The sequence below is a fragment of the Eublepharis macularius genome, chromosome 14, assembly GCF_028583425.1.
Source record: "Eublepharis macularius isolate TG4126 chromosome 14, MPM_Emac_v1.0, whole genome shotgun sequence".
Classification (NCBI taxonomy): Eukaryota; Metazoa; Chordata; class Lepidosauria; order Squamata; family Eublepharidae; genus Eublepharis; species Eublepharis macularius.
Genome location: NC_072803.1, coordinates 3,210,257 through 3,232,042, shown reverse-complemented (window position 1 = coordinate 3,232,042; position 21,786 = coordinate 3,210,257). Strand labels below are relative to the sequence as shown.

Here is a 21,786-nt window from a genome sequence, read left to right as displayed (position 1 = left end):
TAACAGAAACGTGTGTATTTCCTTTCTTAAGAGGGAATCGCGGCATGGCTTAAGACAGCCAGGGTTTCTGTACCCGGGAGCAGCATTCACTCACACAGAAGGCCAAACAGTGTCTGGGAACTGGTCTGTTCAAAGGAATAGGCCTGTTCAGCTCACAAATCAAACTGTGAAGCACTTGCTGTCAGGGCAGAGAAGCCCAAATGCAGAGAAAACCACTTCTATATCAGGTACCAAACATGCCCCGGTAAGAGCTGAGAGTGAAATTAGGTCAGGACTGTAGTTCCATGCCAGAGCACTGACTGTAGAAACACAAGCACACGGTTCTGTCTCCCAAGTGGGTATGACGTTACGCAGCACTTTGTGATCATCCGTTCACTCATGTGAAATACTTTGGCAAGGCCCTGGAAATCCTATACAAATCACCTCTGATATTTAGAAAAGTCAACGGCTATTACAATTCTTTAAAAAGGAAGGAGCCGGCTCACGCAGAACCTCTGCAACCCGGATTCCAGAGGCAGGCCTCAAGTGGCTGGCACTTCTTTAAATGTGAAAGGAAAAAGGTGTCTCCCCCCCCCTTTTTGCCTTTCTCCCCCAGGCATGGCAGGCTGCCAAAACCTTTTCCTATTGATGCAAAAGCCAGGTCAAGTGATGTGAACACCTAATAAGAAACCAGCAGAGCTGAAACTCCTCCTAGACATTCACAGACACCTCTTTTTTTAAAAAAGGGGTGGAAATGTATTTTTTTCATCTCCTGAGCAGAAATATGATCTGTCATGAAAAGAAGAAATGGTCTGTTTGGCAGATGTCTCCATTTGGTGATGCACAGCGGCTTTTAAAAAGTTGAGAAAGAGGTTGTTCGAAGAAGCTCATCCATTTGAGAGGTAACTTCTCATACATGCAAGCTACCACTCAATAAGCCAAAGATTTTAAGGTGGACATACTACTGGAGCCCCGTGGTGCAGAGTGGTAAGCTGCAGTACTGCAACCCAAGCTCTGTTCACGACCTGAGTTCGATCCTGGCGGAAGTTGGATTCCAGTAGCCGGCTCAAGGTTGACTCAGCCTTCCATCCTTCCAAGGTCAGTAAAATGAGTACCCAGTTTCCTGGGGGTAAAGTGAAGATGACTGGGGAAGGCAATGGCAAACCACCCTGTAAAAAGTCTGCCAAGAAAATGTCGCATCCCTTTGTCAGATGCACGTCCCCCCATGGGTCAGTAGTGATTTGGTGCTTGCACAGGGGACTACCTTTACCTACTACTGAAGCATTTTCCAAGATCAGGATGCCCAAAATCTGGCTGCCATTTTTAATCTGAGACTAAAGACTCACAATTAATGTCCAGACTGTATGGTTCTCCTTTCTACTTTGGAAAGGGGTGGGGGGAGGAGAATGGTTAGATGTTCTTATGAGGAAAGACTGACCAAAGTGCATTTGTTAACCCGTAGAAGAGAAGATTGGGGATGGGATTACACTCTTCAGGTTCCTGAAGGGTTGTCACATGGAACAGGGCAAAGGCCAGGGCTTTTTTCCAGTGGGAACACGGTGGAACGGAGTTCTGGAACCTCTTGGAAATGGTCACATGGCTGGTGGCCCCGCCCCCTGATCTCCAGACAGAGGGGAGTTGAGATTGCCCTCTGCACTGCAGCCACTCTGCAGCCGCAGCGCGGAGGGCAATCTCAACTCCCCTCTGTCTGGAGATCAGGGGGCGGGGCTACCAGCCATGTGACCATTTTCTCCGAGGGCAACCCTCTTGAGTTCCACCACCTCTTTTCCCTGAAAAAAAGCCCTGGTAAAGTCTTATTCTCTCTTGCTCCAAAGGGCAAGGCTAGATCTAATAGGTTTGACAGTGCAAACCTAAGAACACTTTCTGGGAAGTAAGCTCCACTGAATAGACCTGCTTAGGATTGCTCCCAAAACCACAGGAAGATACTTTTTGGTTTGGAGAAATTTCCTAATGGTGAGAGCAGTTTACCAATGGAACCAATTACCCAAGTCTGGACAGCCGTCTGTCAGAAATGCTCTAGTTTGGGTTTCCTGTACTGAGCAAAGGATTGGACTAGAAGGCCCCTTCCAGTTCCCGGACTGTATGAAACAATTGTCAACCTGTTGAGGTCAGCTCATGTCCAGCTGTGGGCCATGACCCACTAAATGAAGACCAAAAGTGCAGAGGGTCTCCGCATCGGCCGCCAGCAGATGCAAGAAACATGCATCCATGCGGTGAAAGAGATTTGTTGTGTGATAAGAGGAACGGAAGTGGCAAATTGCTTTAATATTGCACTGACACATGGGGGAGTAATCATGCAGAAGCTGTTGAAGCCCGCCTCCATGCAAATGGCACCTTGTGCCTACCTGGCCTTTCGCCTAAAATTTTCATCAGGACCAGGGGCAGGTGAACTAATACGCAGCAGCATTACAAGTAAGACCCTCATTTCAACTGTCCTGGGCTGAAGCGAAAAACAAGAAAGGCAATCTGATTCAGTGACAGCAGGGCACAAAGAACATGGCAACTTTCTTGCACCCTAAAGATTGCTAGTCCACACTGAAGACGAGCAGGATTGCAAGACATATCTTTTTTGCTGGAGAAAATGCCTAGAAGTGAAGTTTTCCATCCTCCGGCCAGCGATATTCGACATGAGGAAGCTCTCAATTCCTTGGCAAGAGGGGGCCCTCTTTGGCCATAAAGCCTGCTTCTGACATGTAACCGAGAAGCGCTTGTTTACAGCAGGAGGAGGAGGATGATAAACCCACTCTGCTCCGGTCACGCTGACCCAGAGCTGCCTATTTGTGTTCCTCCATTCTACATTTTCATGTCACCATCTGAGCTCTGGCATGGGCTCTGGCTCTTCCTGGCAGCCGGGGATGTTCTCTTCCCAAGGTTTTAAATCAAAACATACTTAATTATTGTCCCTGGAGGAATCACTCCCATCTAAGTTCATCAGTGAAACTTGGTAACTGGCAACTCTATTCTCCTTTATTTCCAAGAACTAGACAGAGCCCTCACCAGCAACCAACTTGGAAAACACAATTTCCCCTCTCAGAACAGCATTCCAGCATTAGGCAGGGTGGTTTGGGTGGGGGGGTGGGGAGAAGGGGGGTTTAAGAGGTACCAAAGACCAAAGAGAAATCATTTCATTTGGGAAGACACTTGAAGCACGTTGCCAACTGTGCTGTTACCTGATACGCCACCCTCCGCTTACTGATCCAAACACGGAAATAATTCCTGTCGAATGTGGGCCATGACAGGTGCACATCAAGACCACAAAGCACCCCCAAACTGGCACAGCTGTCATACAGTCCTAACGTTAAACATCTGATTCTGCTCCAGTCCCCATGTAACCCTCCTGCGCCCTTATCTTCAGACCAAGCGCAGTAATAGCTCCCCAACTGAGCTCTGCTCAAGCTCCCCCTTTCTTGGGGGCCACACCTGCGCAGCAGAATGGGCTTCCTGAGGAAGTGAGTGAAACACTGCACAAGTTTTGGAGACTCCGTCAAGCAGAGACCTTCCAACATGGAGGTAGTGATGGACACAGGCATACATGGCTTTCAGAGACAGACTCATGGAGGAGAGGTGACCAGTGGCTACTAGCCATGGTGACTCAAGAGAACTCCCACATTTGGAGGCAGTGCCAGGAGGTAACTTCAGGGGAAGGCCTGGGCCTCTGTGCCGTGCTCTTGGCCCTCCAGAGGAACTGGTTGGCCACTGTGCAAGGCAGAAAGCTGGACTAGATGGGCCACTGGTCTGATCCAGCAGGGCTCTTCTTATGCACTTAAAATAGTAAAGAGTCCTGTAGCACCTTTAAGACTAACCAACTTTATTGTAGCATAAACTTTAGAGAACCGCAGCTCTCTTCGTCAGATGCATTGTTTGTAGCATAAGCTTTTGAGAACCTCAGCTCTCTTCTGACGATGCATCTGATGAAGAGAGCTGTGGTTCTCGAAAGCTTATGCTACAATAAAGTTGGTTAGTCTTAAAGATGTTACTGGACTCTTTACTACTTTGCAACTACAGACTAACATGGCTAACTCCTCTGGATCTTATGGACTTAGTGGCTCATGAGTGGAGGTTCTCATTTGCTTCCTTTAACCAGCATTTCATTCATTCATTCATTCATTCATTCATTCATTCATTCATTCATTCATTCATTCATTCATTCATTCATTCATTCAAACTTTTTTACCTTGCTTTTCTCCATGGTTCAAGGTGGCTTGCAATAGTAGATTAAAACATTTACAGTTAAAACCAAAATGAAATAACTATTTGATAGCTTTAAACTTGCAGGGAGAGGCTTTCTCATTTCTAACACAGAGGAATGCTTAAAAAGGGCTTTTCTAGTCTTCACAGCCATACACAAGACAGGCATCACTGCAGGCTCTGACCTCCTCCTTCTTCGACATGCCTCAGACAGGAGTCAATGGCTAAAGGGTTAAACTGGGTTCTAACTAACAGTGTGGGTGACCACAGTAGAAGAAGTATTCAGCTGCTTGCTCCAAGGGTAAAAAAGAGAAGGGTGCGATAGGGTTGCCAGATCCTCCCTGGCAACTGGCAGGAAGTGGGAGACACGTGGGTCATGGGTCACATCACTGGGTCACATCACATCATGTGGGTCATGGGTCACATCACTGACGATGCCCTGACATCACTCGTGTGAGCCCTGTTAGCACACTGCTGACATCCCTCCCCCTCCCTCCATTTCCCCCCTGCCAACCAGCTGAGCAGTGGTGGGAAGTGGGGGATCCCCTGCCCTGATTGGGGACAGGTAAACCTGGAGTGGGAGCAGCATCTCCCATCCAGAGACTGCCCCCCCCCCTCCGAACAGCTCAGCCTTTTAATACACATTCTGGCTTCTCTTTCATAATCCTGTGATTTCTGGGGAAGCAGGTGCATTTTAGCAACATTTATTTTTGCAAACTTCTGAAGGTAGTTATTTAAATAGTACTAAATGAAAAACAGATCCGTTGCTGCCGGGCCGTGCTTAGACCGAAGGGGATCTTTACAGCACGTCTTGGTGAGGAACATGTCAGAAAGCCATCGCTATGTTACCTGAAGCCCAGAGACTCTGCTATGCTTTTATGACCAACTGGCAACGCAGGCACTGGTCTCCCTCCAGCAACAATCGCTCTTCATGTTCCTTTGGCACTGGACACACGGGGGACTTTCGAAGCCAATTTTTTTTCTTGTGTATGTGAGGGGGGGTGGGTGGAATTTTGGGAAAACTGAAAAACAGACTTTTGCTCCAGAGTAAGGAAAGCTAGTAAACTTTATTAAACTGTTTAATAGCTTTGGTTTATGGCGCACTTGATCCCAGGCCATAACTGAGGCCTGTTTCGAAAGATCAAAACGTACACAAATGTATGGCTGCATTCTGTCAGTGTAATGGCTCCCTCACAGAAGAATGGCAGTTTGGCAAAGGTGCTAGGAATTCCCTTACAGATGGTTAGCCCTGGATTTAAAGTTTTCAGTGTTCTCTTGGAAGAAGGGACGAGTGAGAGTCTCTCTACAGGAGACATCTTCCACGGGGACGCTCAAGTGTAGGGATATGCAAAGTTAGCCGGGAAGCGTAGTTTAAAAAGACAGAGCCCGTGGTGATTGCTCCTCAGAGCAATTTTATCTTCGCCTCCCCAAAGGGGAGGTGAAATTGACAGAGCCTTTGGGGAGGCAAAAATGAAATTAACAAACCCTCTGAGAAGCGATTTCCACCAGCTCTGTCTTTTGAAAATACCCTCCTGTACAGAGATAAAATTAACAGAGACTTTGGCTCTATCTTTTAAAACTATGCTTCCCAGCTAACATTGCATCACCCTATACTTGAGTGTCCCCACGTAAGATATCTCACGTAGAGAGACTCGGAGTTGGAGTCTGTGGTATAGACATGGCCGCAATCTATGGTGCAGATTACTTCAATGTCACAGTGCCTGTTTCAAAAGGCAGGATTTTCACCCAGAGATTTAAAAGAAAGACGTTCATATAATACGCAATCACTACAGCCTGATCTGTTTGCACTGCAGCTGATCTCCCACCCTACTGAAAGTCCTCAGCTACCCGCTGCATTCAAAGCAAACAGCATTATCATTTGCAGAACTCATTACTCAGCCTCCGAAGGAGGAGCATACTTATTCCAAAATTTATCAACTGCCACTTCACCAACAATGTTTCTGGATCAAACGACAGTTCCACATCCACCCTGCTCCCTGAGGGGTGCATAACATTACTCTTGTCTGTCAAAATCCTCTGCAGTAAAACAGACCACACAGTTGAAAACTGAGTGAGCATCAAATGTGTTAAATTCCACTTGCTGAATTATACTCTCCAACCTCAATGGCATTTATGGCTTTATCAGTACTAAAAAGGTCTGCAGGCCTAATGCGGCCCAGAAGGGAACAAAGTCTCTCCTGCTTTGGTTTCACTTGGCAGAACGGCTAGAGCCTCCACTGGGATTACCAAACTGTGGAATCGTTTGAATGAGCCATTCAGTAAAAAAAAGATCCAGAGGAGTTAGCTGTGTTAGTCTGTAGTAGCAAAATAGTAAAGAGTCCAGTGGCACCCTTAAGACTAACTAACTTTATTGTAGCATAAGCTTTCGAGAACCACAGCTCTCTTCGTCAGATGCATCACCAGCTTTCGAGAGCCACAGCTCTCTTCATCAGATGCATCACCAACTTTCGAGAACCAAAGCTCTCTTCATCAGATGCACTGCCAGCTTTCGAGAACCACAGCTCTCTTTGTCAGATGCACTGCCAGCTTTCGAGAACCACAGCTCTCTTTGTCAGATGCACTGCCAGCTTTCGAGAACCACAGCTCTTTGTCAGATGCATTGCCAGTTTTTGAGAACCACAGCTCCATTCATCAGAAGCAACTGACGAAGAGAGCTGTGGTTCTCGAAAGCTGATGATGCATCTGACGAAGAGAGCTATGGCTCTCGAAAGTTTATGCTACAATAAAGGTGGTTAGTAAAAAAAAAAAAGGAGGTTCTTGCAAAATAAAATCCACCACAATTCCAAAGGCACCAGCCCTCATGCTGAAAACACTGCAAAAGCCGAGGTGTGAAAACCCAGCTGCTGCTTCTCCTTGTACCCCTTCCAAGCTCCTCAGACTGCCGCCAATTCAGTGTCTACCCAACATCATCCATAATAAGAGCTAATGGTCAGAATAGCTTTGAACAAGATTCACTAGGGTTGCTTCAAAGCTGGATTGTCTCAAATGCACGCTGCCCTCAAGCTCATTATTCCTACGGAATAACTGCTGTGCGACCACACACAAACCCTGCAGCTGAACACCCCCACTGTATCTTATACATTGCAGAGTTACAGCATTCTAAGTGCATCGAAATCAATGGGTTTAGAAGGGTGTAACTATACTTGGAGTGGAGAGTGCCCTCAAGCCATAGCTGACTTATGGTGACCCCTGGTGAGGTTCTCATGGCAAGAGACTGACAGAGGTGGTTTGCCATTGCCTGCCTCTGCAGCCCTGGTCTTTGTTGGTGGTCTCCCATCCAATTACTAACCAAGGCCAACCCTGCTTAGCTTCTGAGATCTGACAAGATCAGGCTCACCTGGGCTATCCAGGTCAGGGCATAACTATACTTAGGATGGCACTGAATCTTAGAGATGGAGGGATCATTTGATGCCATCTAGTCCAGCCCTCGGTTCAGGGCAGGATATCAGCTCCTCCCACAGAGGGTTGCCCAGTCTCTGCTTGAAGACCTCCAACGACCTCTGAGCCACAAACCAGCAACTGGGCCACACTGCTCTTTCCCTGTTAACGTTCAACCAAAATCTGTCCTCCCGTGACATAAGCCCGTTTGCAAATCGAGTCATGCTCTCTAGAGTGGCAGGGAACAAGTCTTTGCAGCAGAGAATAAATAAGCCTTTGCCTTCTTCCATGCGACAGCCCTCCTGGCATTTGAACAGCAGCAGTGGTGGAACTCAGTGGTGGAACTCAGGACCGCACAATGATGTCACTGTGGGTCAGCTGGAACAAGGGGGGGGGAGTTTTTTAAAGTTTAAATCACCCTCGGCGAAAATGGTCACATGGCCGGTGGCCCCGCCCCCTGATCTCCAGACAGAGGGGAGTTGAGATTGCCCTCCGCACCGGAGGGCAATCTAAACTCCTCTCTGTCTGGAGATCAGGGGGCGGGGCCACCGGCCATGTGACCATTTTCAAGAGGTGCCGGAACTCTGTTCCACCGCGTTCCAGCTGAAAAAAAGCCCTGCATGTCCCACTCCCACCCACCTCGGTCCTCTTCTTCTAAACCGGGTTCATGGAACACGGGGATGAGGCCTACGTGGGGCAAGCAAAGGTTTTCGGCAGGTATCTGCTGTGAAGCAATTCTCTAAATATCTCCTTGGGATGGGAAGATTTCCGGATCTTGCCCATCTCAGCTCAGGTGAGTACAATCGAATACACTGTTCAAGACTGAAACTAGCAATTGAGCAAATGCCATTGAGCAACAGGTGTTGAGCAAACTGTTTATCAAAAGGTTTTTCCTCTCCACCTGGATGATCAGAGGTCCAGCAGACATTATCTAATAAAAAAAAAGATTGATACTCTCTGCGTGTGCATATTATTAGCATTGCAATGGCCCACATACTTCCCACTCCAGTTCTGAGAACCGGTGAGAATATTCCACGTGCCAAACAGAGCCAGTGTGGGTGAGACAAGCTCCCCAGCGGGGTTGCCACCAACAAATGCTGCCTGAACCTCACATGGCATCGAAAACACGTTCTGGATGTCTGGAAGCAGAATGGCATTCCCGGCTGAACTGTCAAATTTAAAGTAGCAAAATAGAAGAGATCAAAATTATTTACTGCCTTTCAGGGGGCCAAGATAGGAACCTGGCGAGACCTTTCCCTCCTGATCAAAGTTTATTGGAAGAGGTACCGGCTCAACAACCTGCCAGACAAGCATTGGCTTTCAGCTAGAATTAAGATACTGAGGGCCAAGCTAGAAGTGACGAATGACACTTGAATGGCAAGTGAACAGACTCATATGTATTCCTCCCTGTTCACTTGCGCTCCACTTGCACTCCACTCGATCAGTGATCGCTGGTGCCTAAACTTTTGCAGCTGGTGTTGATTACCGGTGTTCGGGGTATGAGAATACATCCTTAGGCTCATCCCACTCCCAAATCTGTTTTCCATACTCCATCTAGAGCTTCCATCTCCTCTCCTGGCCAAGCCTCACAAAGGACCCTGGAGTGGCATACTTGGTCTCTCTCACTAGCCCACGCCTAGGCCTCAAATCTTGATGCTGAGCCAGTTGTCTGAACGCAAAGTGGTTTGTCCATTAGTAGGACAAGTTCAGAGTCAGTGTCAAGAGGGACCACCACAAAGTTATCTCCTTAACAACAGGGTCTTTCCAGCCACCCTGGGAAAACACTGCAGCTCTGCCAATCTGGTATAATTTCAGAAGATGGGGTGGAGGGGAGCCAAGCAAAACCTACCGGTGTGTGTCTGTCTGTGACTCTCCAGGGCGTCTTCTTTAGAGAACTGTGCACCACAGTGATCACATACAAAGGCTTTGGCACCCGCTACAAACAGAGAGAGAGAAAGACAGAGAGAGAGAGAGCATTATTAAAAAGCCTGCTGCAAGAACATTTTGGATTAGAAGATTTCTGACATGAAATGGCTGCTCTGGAAAAAGAGGCTCTCACTCAAATAGGGAGCTGGCCATCCTTACAACCAAAGTAGTTCAGCACAAAACTTGGTCCCAAGGTCATTCAGCGCTTGCACCCCAGATAAAATTATACATGTAAGTTGCAGGGTACAACCCACACCTTTTTAATGCACAAGAGCATAGCAGTATTTAAAAAACAAGTCCTGGGTGACGCAAGTAACAAAGGAGACATTCCTTCTGCCATTTCCCAATCATAATAATTTTAATTAGCAACCAAACTGACACTTCAGAACATTCAAAACAATTCAGTAACCTCAATCATCTTACAACAACCCTGTAAGGTAGTTCAGTATTATTACATTTACATTGCCAGTGGGAGAGGGAGACGGTGATCATTTAAAAGAGGGTGAATTTCTGGACTTGTCCAGTTTAGCTGTGGGCATGACTTCTCCCACATGCAAGGCAGGGAATATGCACAGCAATATAAAGGAAATGTGGCTGGAATTGGTGGCCACTGGAATCAGCCAGGTCAAAACGTGGCTCAGTAGGAGCAGGAAGAGGCAGGAACCGAGAAGGCAAGTCAAGGCCATCAAGGGGGATTGAAAGACTTCATACCCTGTTCCATGAGAGCAAACTGAAACAGATGCAGCATGCCCTGGGGGACCAGATCTGGGGCAGGCAGAGGCCAGGGAAGGCAGTTTCCTTCGTGCCATCCTTTGTGCCACGGGCACCTGCCTGGCTGTTACCGGGAGGCTGGCAACGAGGGTCGTTTCACTGGAACTAAGGTCACGTGCCAAGGTGGAAAGACCTGAATTATTATCTCCCAGTTTCTTTTTAAAAAAACGTTGCACATCCAACTGGAAACTTGATGTTTGCTTAAAGATCATTGCAACCGCCTTTGCCTTATCAGAGTGGTAACTAATCTCGTTTTAATTGCCTCCCACCCCCACCATACCACATTCCCTAATTGTTATACACGCCGTCTGTGCATCAGAGAAAGAAAGTCTATGACTCTATCAGATAAGGAAAGTGGCAGCAACGACGCAGCATCTTGAGAGCTACAGATATTTCCACAACTATCAGTAAGGTGTGGTATCTGTGGTCTTTCTTAGAAAATGGTTACCAACACAGGCGGCGTCTGTTGGGTCACAGGCTCTCGCTATAATGGGGGGGGGGGGGGGGAAGGAAGCACAGGATGCCTAACAGCAGATAAGTAACTTACAGATAAAAATAGAGCCTGTGATATAGACACAGCCTTCTAAGCATATGCCGTTAGGCCAAAGCTGTGAACATAATTGTTAGATCGGAAGGTTTGATTCATCTGTTCCAAGAAAATCAAGCATGGATCCGGCTGCCAATAAGCAACCTTGAACAGGGGTTTGGAAAGAGGGAAGAGAAAGGATAGAAAGAATAGCAAAAAAAGAAGGGAAAGTGAAAGGAAAGAAAACGAATAAATGTTGTTCATTAATATTTAAAAAGTTTATTTTCAGAGCTGCTTCGCTCTATCTGTGAAATAACATACTGCTTTTCTGGTAGCAGAAAATCTGAAAAACAAGTATAAAGCCAAGCACAGAGATTACATCTTTCTGAAACAACGCGTAAGTAAATTACGTGGCATGTTTAGCAACATGGAAAACTCCCAGCAGATGCATGGCTTCATCAGCAGACAGTACCCAACAGAGTAGCATATAGTCCCGGTCCCTACCAATGCATCTCTCTGAGCTACTTTTTATGACACAGCCATATAATCTGGGTAGCATGCCCTCCCAAATAATTCTGTTTGATTAAAACACCGTTAGAAAACCACAGCAGACTCGTTGGTACCTAAACCCAAAGAAGCTTTCAGTTATGACCTCTAATTATTCGCCTATGTCCTGGAAAAATTGTGGAAGTATAGGCACATTTGCTCACCTTTGGTGGCAATGCCCCAAAATAAATGCATTTTGGGTAGAGATACTAAAACAGATAAAATTAATAACGAATTACGAAATACCACTGGACCCTCTTTTAATCTTTTTAAACCTTTGGCAAAATCAAAACATACCATCCCCGCAAAAAGAGTTAATCATTAACCTACTAACTATAGCAAAATCTTCAATTGCTTACTTTTGGAAAAAACAAATACCCCCACCAATCTCCCACTGGCTATCCAAAGTATGGGATCAGCTTATCATAGACAAAATAAAAGACAATTTAACCAACACAACACACAAATCCAACTTTTATGAAAAATGGTGGCATTTCTTAGACTACATTGATAGGACAGAAGCAAATCCTCCAAATCATTTATATCAGAAAATACTAGATAGTTAGTTATGAGCTAAGTTGCTTCAAGAAAATTTTGTATAATAGCTTTAACTGTAAGAACTGCAAATCAAAGCATTCTGTCAGCAATTTTATTTATGAAGAGTATCTTATTGTTACTTCCATATATTACTTTTTGTATTTATTGTTTAAGTTGTATGGTTGAAGTTGTTTATTGTTTTGTTGATAAATAAAAAAATTTAAAAAAGAAAAAGAAAACCACAGCAGAATCCATGCAAGCTCAAGGGAGCCCTATTTCTTCTTCATCCAGAAGAAAAGGCCCTCTTGCAAAGCTCTGGCTTTCCACGGTGGGAGGCATCTGGAATTCGCCTGGGCACCCCTGCAAAAGAGAGCTTCGACTTGGCTACCACCTGCTGACCCTCAAGTGGTGATGGCAACCCTCTCAACAGGGCCTCTCCAGAAAATCTAAAAGCACAGTGAACAAGAGGGTGTATTGGGGGGGGGGGCGTACTCTCACCATATACGGAACAAGAAATGCCACATGTTCAAGCTGGAATCAGAAAAGGAAGAGGCCCTAGAGATCATAGTGCAAATTTTCATTGGTTATTGGAGCACACCTGAGAATTTCAGAAGAAAATCAGTTTGTGTTTTACAACAAAGATTTCAACTGTGTAGATAATGGAAAGCAATGGATAGCAGGCTGGATGAAGGATTTAATTACATACTCTGCCGTTCGAAATATTTGTACCTGTAATTTTAAATCTTTTAAATTTTTGATGTATTTTAATGTATTTATTGCATTTTTAAATTGAGAAACTGTAAATTTTAACGTCTATGAATGTAATCCGCCCTGAGCCTGCCAGTGCGGGGAGGGCAGAATAGAAATTGAAATAAACAAATAAATAATAAAATAAAATATTAAAAGAAACGGGTGTGCCACAGCATCTGATTGTTTTGATCGCAACCTGGGCAAGAGGCTACTGTCAGGACAGAATATGAGGAAACAGAAAGATTTCCAGTTGGCAAAAGTCTCGGATGAGGATGTATTTTATCTCCCTATCTCTTCAACCTCTATGCAAAACATACCATAGGAAAGCTGGATTAGATTTAGGCGAAGATTGAGTGAAAACTGGAGAAATGAACATTAACTATATGGGATAGGCAGATGACACCACATTAACACCATGAAGACCTGAAACAACTACTGATGAAAGTTATGGGAGAAAGCGGCACAGCAAGATTACAGCTGAACATCAAGACGACAAAAGTAAAGACTACCAAGGAATGACACAATTTTAAAGTTGACAACGAAGAAATTGAAATTGAAAAAGACGTTCTATTCTTTTGCTCAATAATTGGGAGATTGCAACCAAGAAATCAGAAGGAGATTGAGCCTTGGAAGGGCAGCCACGAAGCAATTACAAAACATCCTTAAGGATAAGGACCTGTTGCTGGAGACCAAGCTCAAGATATTCCCCATCACTATGGATGGATGTGAAAGTTCGACAATGAAGAAAGGCGGAAGGATGAAAATTGATTCATTCAAAATATGGTGTTGGAGGAGAGTTTTACAGGCACTACGAACCATCAAAAAGACAAAGAAATGGATTCTTGATCAAATCAAACCTGACTTCTCCCTAGAAGCTAAAATGACAAAACTGAGGCTATTCTACTTTGATCACATCACGAGAAGACAAGACTCCCTGGAAAAGACAGCAATGCTAAGAAAGGTGGAAGGTAGAAGGAAAAGAGGAAGACCCAAAATGGGATGGCTTGACTCAGTAAAGGAAGCCATGACCTCAGTTTGCAAGACTATCAATGACAGGATGTTTTGGAGGTCATGGATTCATAGAGTTGCTGGAGGTCAAAAGCGACTTGACAGCACGTGACGCACACGTGTTCCTTCCGATCGCCAAAGCACAGTCGTTGAAGGTGACACTGTTAAGGGGTTCACAAACAGTCTCTGAAGAGAAACAAGCAAACACTGCAGGTCAGAAGGCGATAGGCCCATGTTTTGATTAGACAAAAAGAGATGGTTGTAGTTTCATCCTCCTAGTCCCATTCCACTGGGGGGGGGCACATTAGCCTGGTGCAGCCTACACAACCAAGGGTCTTGTGGCTGCAGACCACAAAATGCCCCTCCATCACGAAACCATTCATTCATCTTCAAGGTGCCACGCAAATATTTTTTCACCCTATGCTATTCATCCAAAGGGTAGGCTCCAAACAGTATTTCAGTACCAGCACCCTAAAAAACTGGATGGTGTAGCCAAAGGAAACATGAAAATGAACAGAGGTGCCCCTTTTTCCCATTAAAAAGAATGCCTCCGCCTTTAAATTGTCTCAGTAACGGCTGGCTCACAGGCAGAAATATTTGGCAGCAGTGAAATTAAAAGTGATAAATTTTCTCGCCAAGCTTTGATCGATAATAGAGGTCTCATCTGTTAATCAATAAGACAGTCTGCCTGTTTACTGTGCATACGTTGTTCTCGCGGCTGCTTTCGGGGCGATGTCAAGTTTGCATTCAAAACAACTCAAGTGTGCCTAAACCAAATGGCCAGTCCCGAAAAAGAACGAAGGGATGGGAGAAAAAGCAGGCCAACGGCCTCACATGGCCCTTCATATATTAAAAGGGACAGTCCGCACACCCTTGGCCTCCCTTCAGTCGCGTGCATTTTACTGTATTTTATTTGATCAACGCATAGGCTTTTAATTCATGGGTGCCAGTTTTGAAAAACCAGGGCTTGAGCATAACAAAGACAGGCCAGTTTGAAGGCCATCCAAAGCTTCGGTGCACAGTTCAAAAAAGGAAAGTGAGTGAGAGCGAGCGAGCACACAGAGGCAAGGATGCCAAATTACTCCCCCCCCAACCTCTGTCCCCCTCCCTCCTGCAACCCGGCCCTGTTTAAATAATAAACACAGCTTTATGACCAACATAATTAGAAAGGTCAGTTCTATCTGAGAACTATTACTGGCCGTCATGCCAGAGGCAGTTCAGGGAATGTTTTGTTCCAGAATCGTTGACCTAAAAGGCCAGTATAGTCAGTTGGTACCTAGAACGATTGGGGCGGGGGGGGGGGTGGAAGAGGCCAGAGATTTATCCAGGCTCAAAGCAGCTGAATACATTAGGGTGGGGGAACCGAAGGGCAGAGATCTTCCAGGGCACCGACCCTCCGATTTCTGAAGCCCCTCTGTAGAACAGGCTGTGGAGATGCGAGGCCAAACCCGGTTCCAGAATCAGAGCTCACAGCAGTTTTTAAAGCTTAATTTTCAGGTGGAGGGGGATTCGGCCCCCCCAGTTCCCATGGCCCCTAACCCAGTAATCCATTCAGACCTGAAAATTAAGTGTAACCATTGCGAGGAGTTTCAGCTAGGGGACTCCGCTGGTTTGGCCCTCAGTGGGAAGAAAGCACTTGGTTCATGGTCAAAACCAGGGCTTTTTTCTGGGGAAAGAGGTGGTGGAACTCAGTGGGTTGCCCTTGAAGAAAATGGTCACATGGCTGGTGGCCCCGCCCCCTGATCTCCAGACAGAGGGGAGTTTAGATTGCGGCGTGGAGGGCAATCTAGACTCCCCTCTGTCTGGAGATCAGGGGGCGGGGCCACCAGCCATGTGACCATTTTCAAGAGGTTCCGGGACTCCGTTTCCCCGCGTTCCCGCTGAAAAAAAGCCCTGGTCAAAACTGCTGTCCTTCACGTGCCCAGGCTCAGCTGGGACAAAGCAAACAGCTTCTGTGGCTCATTCTGGTCAGGACAAGGCCAGCCCTGTCTCAATTTTCAATTGTTTTCTGCTTCCATACTAGAGTTCCCAGTTGCTCACTGGCGACGGGCAAACTCCCAGTGGTTTCCCCCATTGCTCGTTGGCGATCGGCGATAAGCCCCTCAGAGATTGCCCGCCACCAGCAGACACCCCAGGAACATGTGTGGCGCATGCGCTCCCAGGGGGTGCAAGTTGGGGTCAATTTTGGGTTGAATCAGCCCAGCATGGAATGTGGGAGCGCTCCTGCGGCAAGTGCGATGATATCACACCTGGAAGAGATGTCATCATGCAAGCGCCAGGGAGTGCGCGTGTGCACTAAGACCGACATGAGGCAAGTGCCAAGTCCTCCCGCTCCCGCTGGGTATGGAATAGGGACCTGACAGCCCTGTTCCATACCCTATTGTATCTCTTTCATTGCATGTCCTAACTGCTATTCATTATTGCACTTTGATCAGTTCATGTCCTAGCTGTTGATTATAATGTATTTTCACCTGCACGGTGTAATCCGCTTTGGGTCTCAACGAGAAAGGCATCGTGACCAGGGCTTTTGTTTACCCAACTCCATCCTAGCCACTTGGAACCAACAACACCATCAGCAGCAAAGCAGTGCTTTATCAGGGGTTGAGCCTGTCTCGAAAGAACATCCTCTGCGCTGGGTGTCATTCTCAGCCATGTGCTCAAAGAACACAGGGTTGCAGGCCCTCTGGCTGCCATTGGCTTAGCTACTCTGATGTCAGAAAAGGTCTTGTCAGCCGTGGGCAAGAAGCAGAACGCAAGACAAGGCTGCGGAATGCATGTTTTTGATATCAATTAACATTCTTTATTAAAGTAAAACACATTAAGGACCTCCTAAGCTTCTACTTTCCTCCCATCAATTCAAGGAGGCAGAGGGGTGGGGTGGGGGTCCCAGGCAGTGACTAGAACCAGACCTGCTCTGCTTCAGCCAAGGGGCTGCATCATGCACCCTCCATCCCAAATCTGGGCAAATCACATGGGTGCAAATTGGCTGAGTCCAGGGCTAGAAGCTGCTGGTGGGATAAGCCTGGCATCTCAGATAGGTTTGGGGGCCAAGCGAGCATTTGAGAATCCCTGTGGCTCACATGAAGTGCTAGGGATATTGCCCACCGGCTTCTTGTCACTTCTGTTTGGAACCAACAGTCAAGTACAGGATACCCAAGTCGGTTGTGAAAGAGCCTTGGATCTATCCTTGGACATGCATCAGAAGGCACACAGTATGCCGGAAAACATTCCCATTTCTCACATGTCACTATCACATTTTTCAGTGCTAACCTCAGACAACTCCATCCAGATTTTTGGGCAGCCAGGTGACCAGGCGCCTGGGAATTTTCCAGCCCCAGCAGCAGCCCAAACTTCTGCTCACACGCTCATATTTATTAATATAAAAGAGAGCTGCTCTTGAAAACCAGAAACAAGATCTCACGGCAGTAATGATTCACTTTTAGATTAGCTATTCTGTGCCTATTTATGCCACCCATCCTCCAACGAGGTCAGGGCCATCCTTCCTCTCCCATTTTCTCTTCCCAAGAATGCGGTGGTGGAGAGAGTGACTAGTCCACAGTCACCCAGCGACCTTCATAGCGATATGAGAGAGGGGCCATGGCTGAGCGGCAGAGCATCGTCCTGGCATTCAGCAGGCCCCAGGTTCAATCTCCGGCATTTCCAGTTAAAAAGGGACCAGGCAGTAGGTGATGTGGAAGACCCGAGACCCTGGGGAGCAGCTGCCAGTCTGAGCAGACAATATTGACCTCGATGGACAGAAGTGTGAAAGGCAGCTTTGTGTGTGATTTGAACCTGGGTCTCCCAGATCTTTCACTTATGATGCTGCAGTGCTCTTCTTGCCGGCTGCTCCTCATCATAAGGATCACAAATCCCCAAAAGGAGATGGTGGGTGGAGAAAAAAGGTTGGCCAGGTGAAGACTGGGGGAAACGGCCCACTCCAACCGGAGAACAGATAAGTGGGTTATTTCAGACTGGTCAACAGGAGCATGCGACACCCCCAAACCCCGTTTCTGGGATTCCCTGTCAAGTGTGAAATACTGTCAGCGGACATGGCTCTTTAAAGCGGACCTACCAGCCAGGGAGACAGAATGCCGCTCCAAGAAGCACTCTTTTGATCAAGACAGGCAGCTGTGTTAGTCTGTCTGTAGCAGTAGGAAAGAGCAAGAGTCCTGTAGCACTTATAAGACGAACAAAATTTGGGGTAGTCCAGGTGCTACAGGGCTCTTGCTCTTTCCTACTGCTACAGACAGACTAACACAGCTGCCTATCTTGGTCCATCTCCATGGAAGGCACTACATTCAGCCATACAGAGCGGAAATCCATCAGCCTTGCGAAGAAACTTGCGCAGGTACAAACAGGCGTCACTCTTTGACAATGAGAGAGGGAAGGAGGAAAGGGGGGGCCTGGTGGTCTTTATTCTCCCCATCGCCCAGGAGTGATGTTCTCCTGCCTCTGTAAGCTAAACAAGGACGCCTCAAAAGTTCTCAGCACCCCATCCATAAGAAGGCTTCACGTGCCACCTGCAACAGTGATCTGCATGCGCAAATACCGCGTTGGAGCACAGCTTTCACTAAAAGCAATCTTTTAAAAACAAGGGCTCTGTTGGTTGGGCAATTACTACCTGGATCCTATGAACAATCGCCATGTGTCTCGAATAGCCTCTGCGGCAGAGCATTGTCGCTCTTGTGCGAGCACTTCTGTGTGCATGAGACTGAAGGTTTCCACACAGCGAGCCTTGATGGTGCTAGTGTAAAGAGGAAGTGCAATCAACAACAACAACAACAACAACTGGGCTTATATACCGCTCTTCTAGACAGATTAGGGCCCCACTGAGAGCAGTGAACAAAGTCAGTGTTATTATTATCCTCACAACATGCCTGGGGAGCTGGGCTGAGAGGAGGGGCTGCCCCAAGGCCACCTGCTGAGCTCATGGCAGTCGTGGGATTTGAACCAGCAGAGTGCTGATTTGCAAGCCAGCCACTTAACTGCTATGCTAAGTTTGACAGCCAGTTTGGTGTAGCAGTTAAGAGCGCAGGACTCTAATCTGGAGAACCGGGTTTGATTCCCCACTCCTCCACTTGAAGCCAGCTGGGGGACCTTGGGCTAGTCACGGCTCTCTCAGAGCTCTCTCAGCCCCACCCACCTCACAGTGTTGTTGTTGTGGTGATAATAATGACATACTTTGTAAACCGCTCTGAGTGGGCATTAAGTTGTCCTGAAGGGCGGTATGTAAATCAAATGTTGTTGTTACAGTGGCAAAAAATACCCAGTGCAAGTAGAACAAGGATCCAAGCCAATGTCCTGAAGTTCCAACAGAGCATGCTCAAGAGTGACTATCCCCCCCCCCCCCCCGCAACTGAATTTCTTGGATAAGATTTTATTTTGCCTGTGACCAAGAGGCATGCATCCCATAGCTGATAACAATCAATTTCTAAAAAAGACAAGGATAAAAAAACGACAAGGGGACAAGCCTGCCTCTATATAGTTCCCTATTTTTAGATTCAAGTGCACAGGTTCTGGCAACTCAAGGTACAGTGATGCAGAAAATGCACTCTGCACATGCTCAGTTAGGCTGCAAAACTTAATTGCAGGGCACATTGGGCAGGGCACGCACAAGATCCTCTGGAAACTCCGGTTATGATGACCTGAGAGAGAAGGGTCTGCAGAAAGACTCCCCTGTGTCTCAGATCCTGGAGAGGCAACTGCCAGCCAGAGAAGGCCAGGCAAAACCAGGCTAGGCAGTCCAATGGTTTGATGCGGTACCAGCGGCATCACAGCTTCATACATTTACTGAGAAAGCTCCCCTTTTCTGGGAGTGTCTGCAATATAATTAGCCTATCCCGAAGGACAGTCAGCATCTCTCAAAAGGTCCACGGTTTAACCCAATACCCAGTATCACTTCTTTGGAACAGGTACATGGATGTATTCCCAGCTTCTAATGGGTCAACATGGGGGTGGGGGTAAGGAATACCAAGTCACCAAAAGGCCCCTTTTTGCCATCTCAACAACTGTGTGGCTTGGCTGGCTGGCTAGAGTCATCTTTTGCCAAAACTGCTTTGGCACAATGAGATCTGAGGTTTCATTAGACCAGTCTGTCCACAGCCGGAGAATTCTGATTTGCAGAAATGATCAGAAGGTCCTTAGATTGCCTTCTGAATCTATGAACCATACTAGTCAACTAAACTTTGTGGGGGAGGGAGGTGATACAGAGGATTAACAAAAACAAGCTGAGTTTTGCCATCATGAAGAGGTTTTTAGAATGGGGAAAAAAGTGTAGAGATTTTAAAATAAACATCTTGAATGTTCCAATGAGATATGCATGCTTGGTTACATAAGGGAAGTACAGAGTGTACCAAAACAGCCGACCCGAAAAAGCAAAAGCTGTCAGAACAATCAGTGCAGACGCGGGGCATCTTACGACAGGCTACGCGGTACAGTTTTATTTACAGTACCTCTTATCAGACAGGGAACAGCGCGCGGCCTGCCAATTTTCAAAGGCTAGGACTGGGTGTTCTTTCTTTTGCTCAAGTAGATGTGTACTTCAGGCAGGCAGATTTTTTCTCCCTCTACATCAAATCAGCAAAACAAAAAGCAATCCTGAGCCAGGAATCTTGGATATACACAAGCATAAAAGGGGGGGGGGGAGCGGTTAAAAGACAAGGCAGGGAACACATCGATTGAATATGCAAATAGTTCAAGGTTAATTTTACTATGTGAGTCACCAGGAAAATGTCAGCCAGAATCAGTGCTTATTAAGCCAAGGTTTTAGAAAAACAAGGAGAGATATTTATTTTTAAAAAATTGCAGAACATCAGTGACGGAGCACTCCAAAGCAAGACATCAGGAGTGGTTGTTTAGATTTTTTCTTTTGAGGGGGAAAGAATCTACCCATTGAAGCCAACAGCTTAAATGTAAACAGGAATTTGGAAAAAATGGGATGGCAGAAGGAAGGGAAAGACGAAGGGCAGTATTTTTAGCAAGCTGTCTCAACTTGCCTACAGTATAAAGATATCTTCCGATGACTGACCCTGGAGAGACGGACGACAGGACCCCGTGTGCTGCCAACTGCCAGCTGCATGTTCGAAAACATGCCTCGTCACTGGCACCAGGGCGGCCTGATCTTCCACGGCTGTTTGTACAAGCAAATTTATAGCCCCCCAGCCTAATAAAGATACTTTGCTTGAGATGACTGGCAAAAAGCAGACCCGCTTTTCCCCTTCTGAGCAGGATTCTGCAAAGTCATTTCAGCCCTCTGGAATGGCAGTAAAGGCGCTCCCAAGCCCCCAGCCTGGTTAGAGCTCCAAGGCACGCACCTGCCGCCTTCCACACCCCTTCCTCAAACCCCCTAAGACTCAGTCCTTGCACCAGCAAAGCCAAATCCCCCCTTCTGCCATAACTACCCACACTTGGCCACTGGGCATGCTCATTTAAATACTCAGCAGCTTACCAGCCTCTCCCTTTGCCCAGAAGAAGGGTGCCAGGTGCCATGTAGGAAACCAGTTCCAAACAAAAACGGGGGTTAAAATATACCAAATTGGGAAGGGTATTTTCAAACTCCACTGGAGGCCAAAGTTGCTGTTTAATTAAAGTGGCGCAAAGTGCTAAGCTGCTGTACTGCAGCCCAAGCTCTGCTCACAACCTGAGTTCGATCCTGGCGGAAGCTGGGTTCAAGTAGCCGGCTCAAGGTTGACTCAGCCTTCCATCCTTCCGAGGCTGGTAAAATGAGTACCCAGTTTCCCGGGGGTAGAGTGTAGATGACTGGGGAAGGCAATGGCAAACCACCCCGTAACAAAAGTCTGCCAAGAAAGCGTCGGGATGCGATGTCCCCCCATGGGCCAGTAATGACGCGGTGCTTGCACAGGGGACTACCTTTACCTTTACCTTAGAGGAGAGCCACTATTCCGCTCCTGATGCCCAACAGATGAGACACCTTCTGCTTCACCTGGGTTGTGCATGAGGGAGACTGCCAGGGCCTGTCTGCAGCAGTGGGTGGCCACGGTCAGATCTTGACCGGGCATCTGTACGAACACCCACCCCAGGGCCCCCAAGAGCAGCTGCAGGTCTGGAAGTGTGGGTCTGAGCTGGAACCTGAGAGGGACTGACAGAGCTGGAAGCGGAAGCCCAGCTGGCAGAAA

The 21,786-nt window shown here is 47.0% G+C and overlaps 1 protein-coding gene across 1 annotated transcript in view; it reads right to left on the bottom strand.

Moving 5' to 3' along the window:
- The window catches only part of ZBTB16 (zinc finger and BTB domain containing 16), a 202,748-nt gene that overhangs the window by 71,577 nt on the left and 109,385 nt on the right, over positions 1-21,786 (bottom strand). Inside the window, exon 4 of the mRNA XM_054997477.1 lies at positions 9,437-9,523. Within this exon, the coding sequence (XP_054853452.1) occupies positions 9,437-9,523 (87 nt within the window). The remainder of the gene's footprint in view (positions 1-9,436; positions 9,524-21,786) is intronic.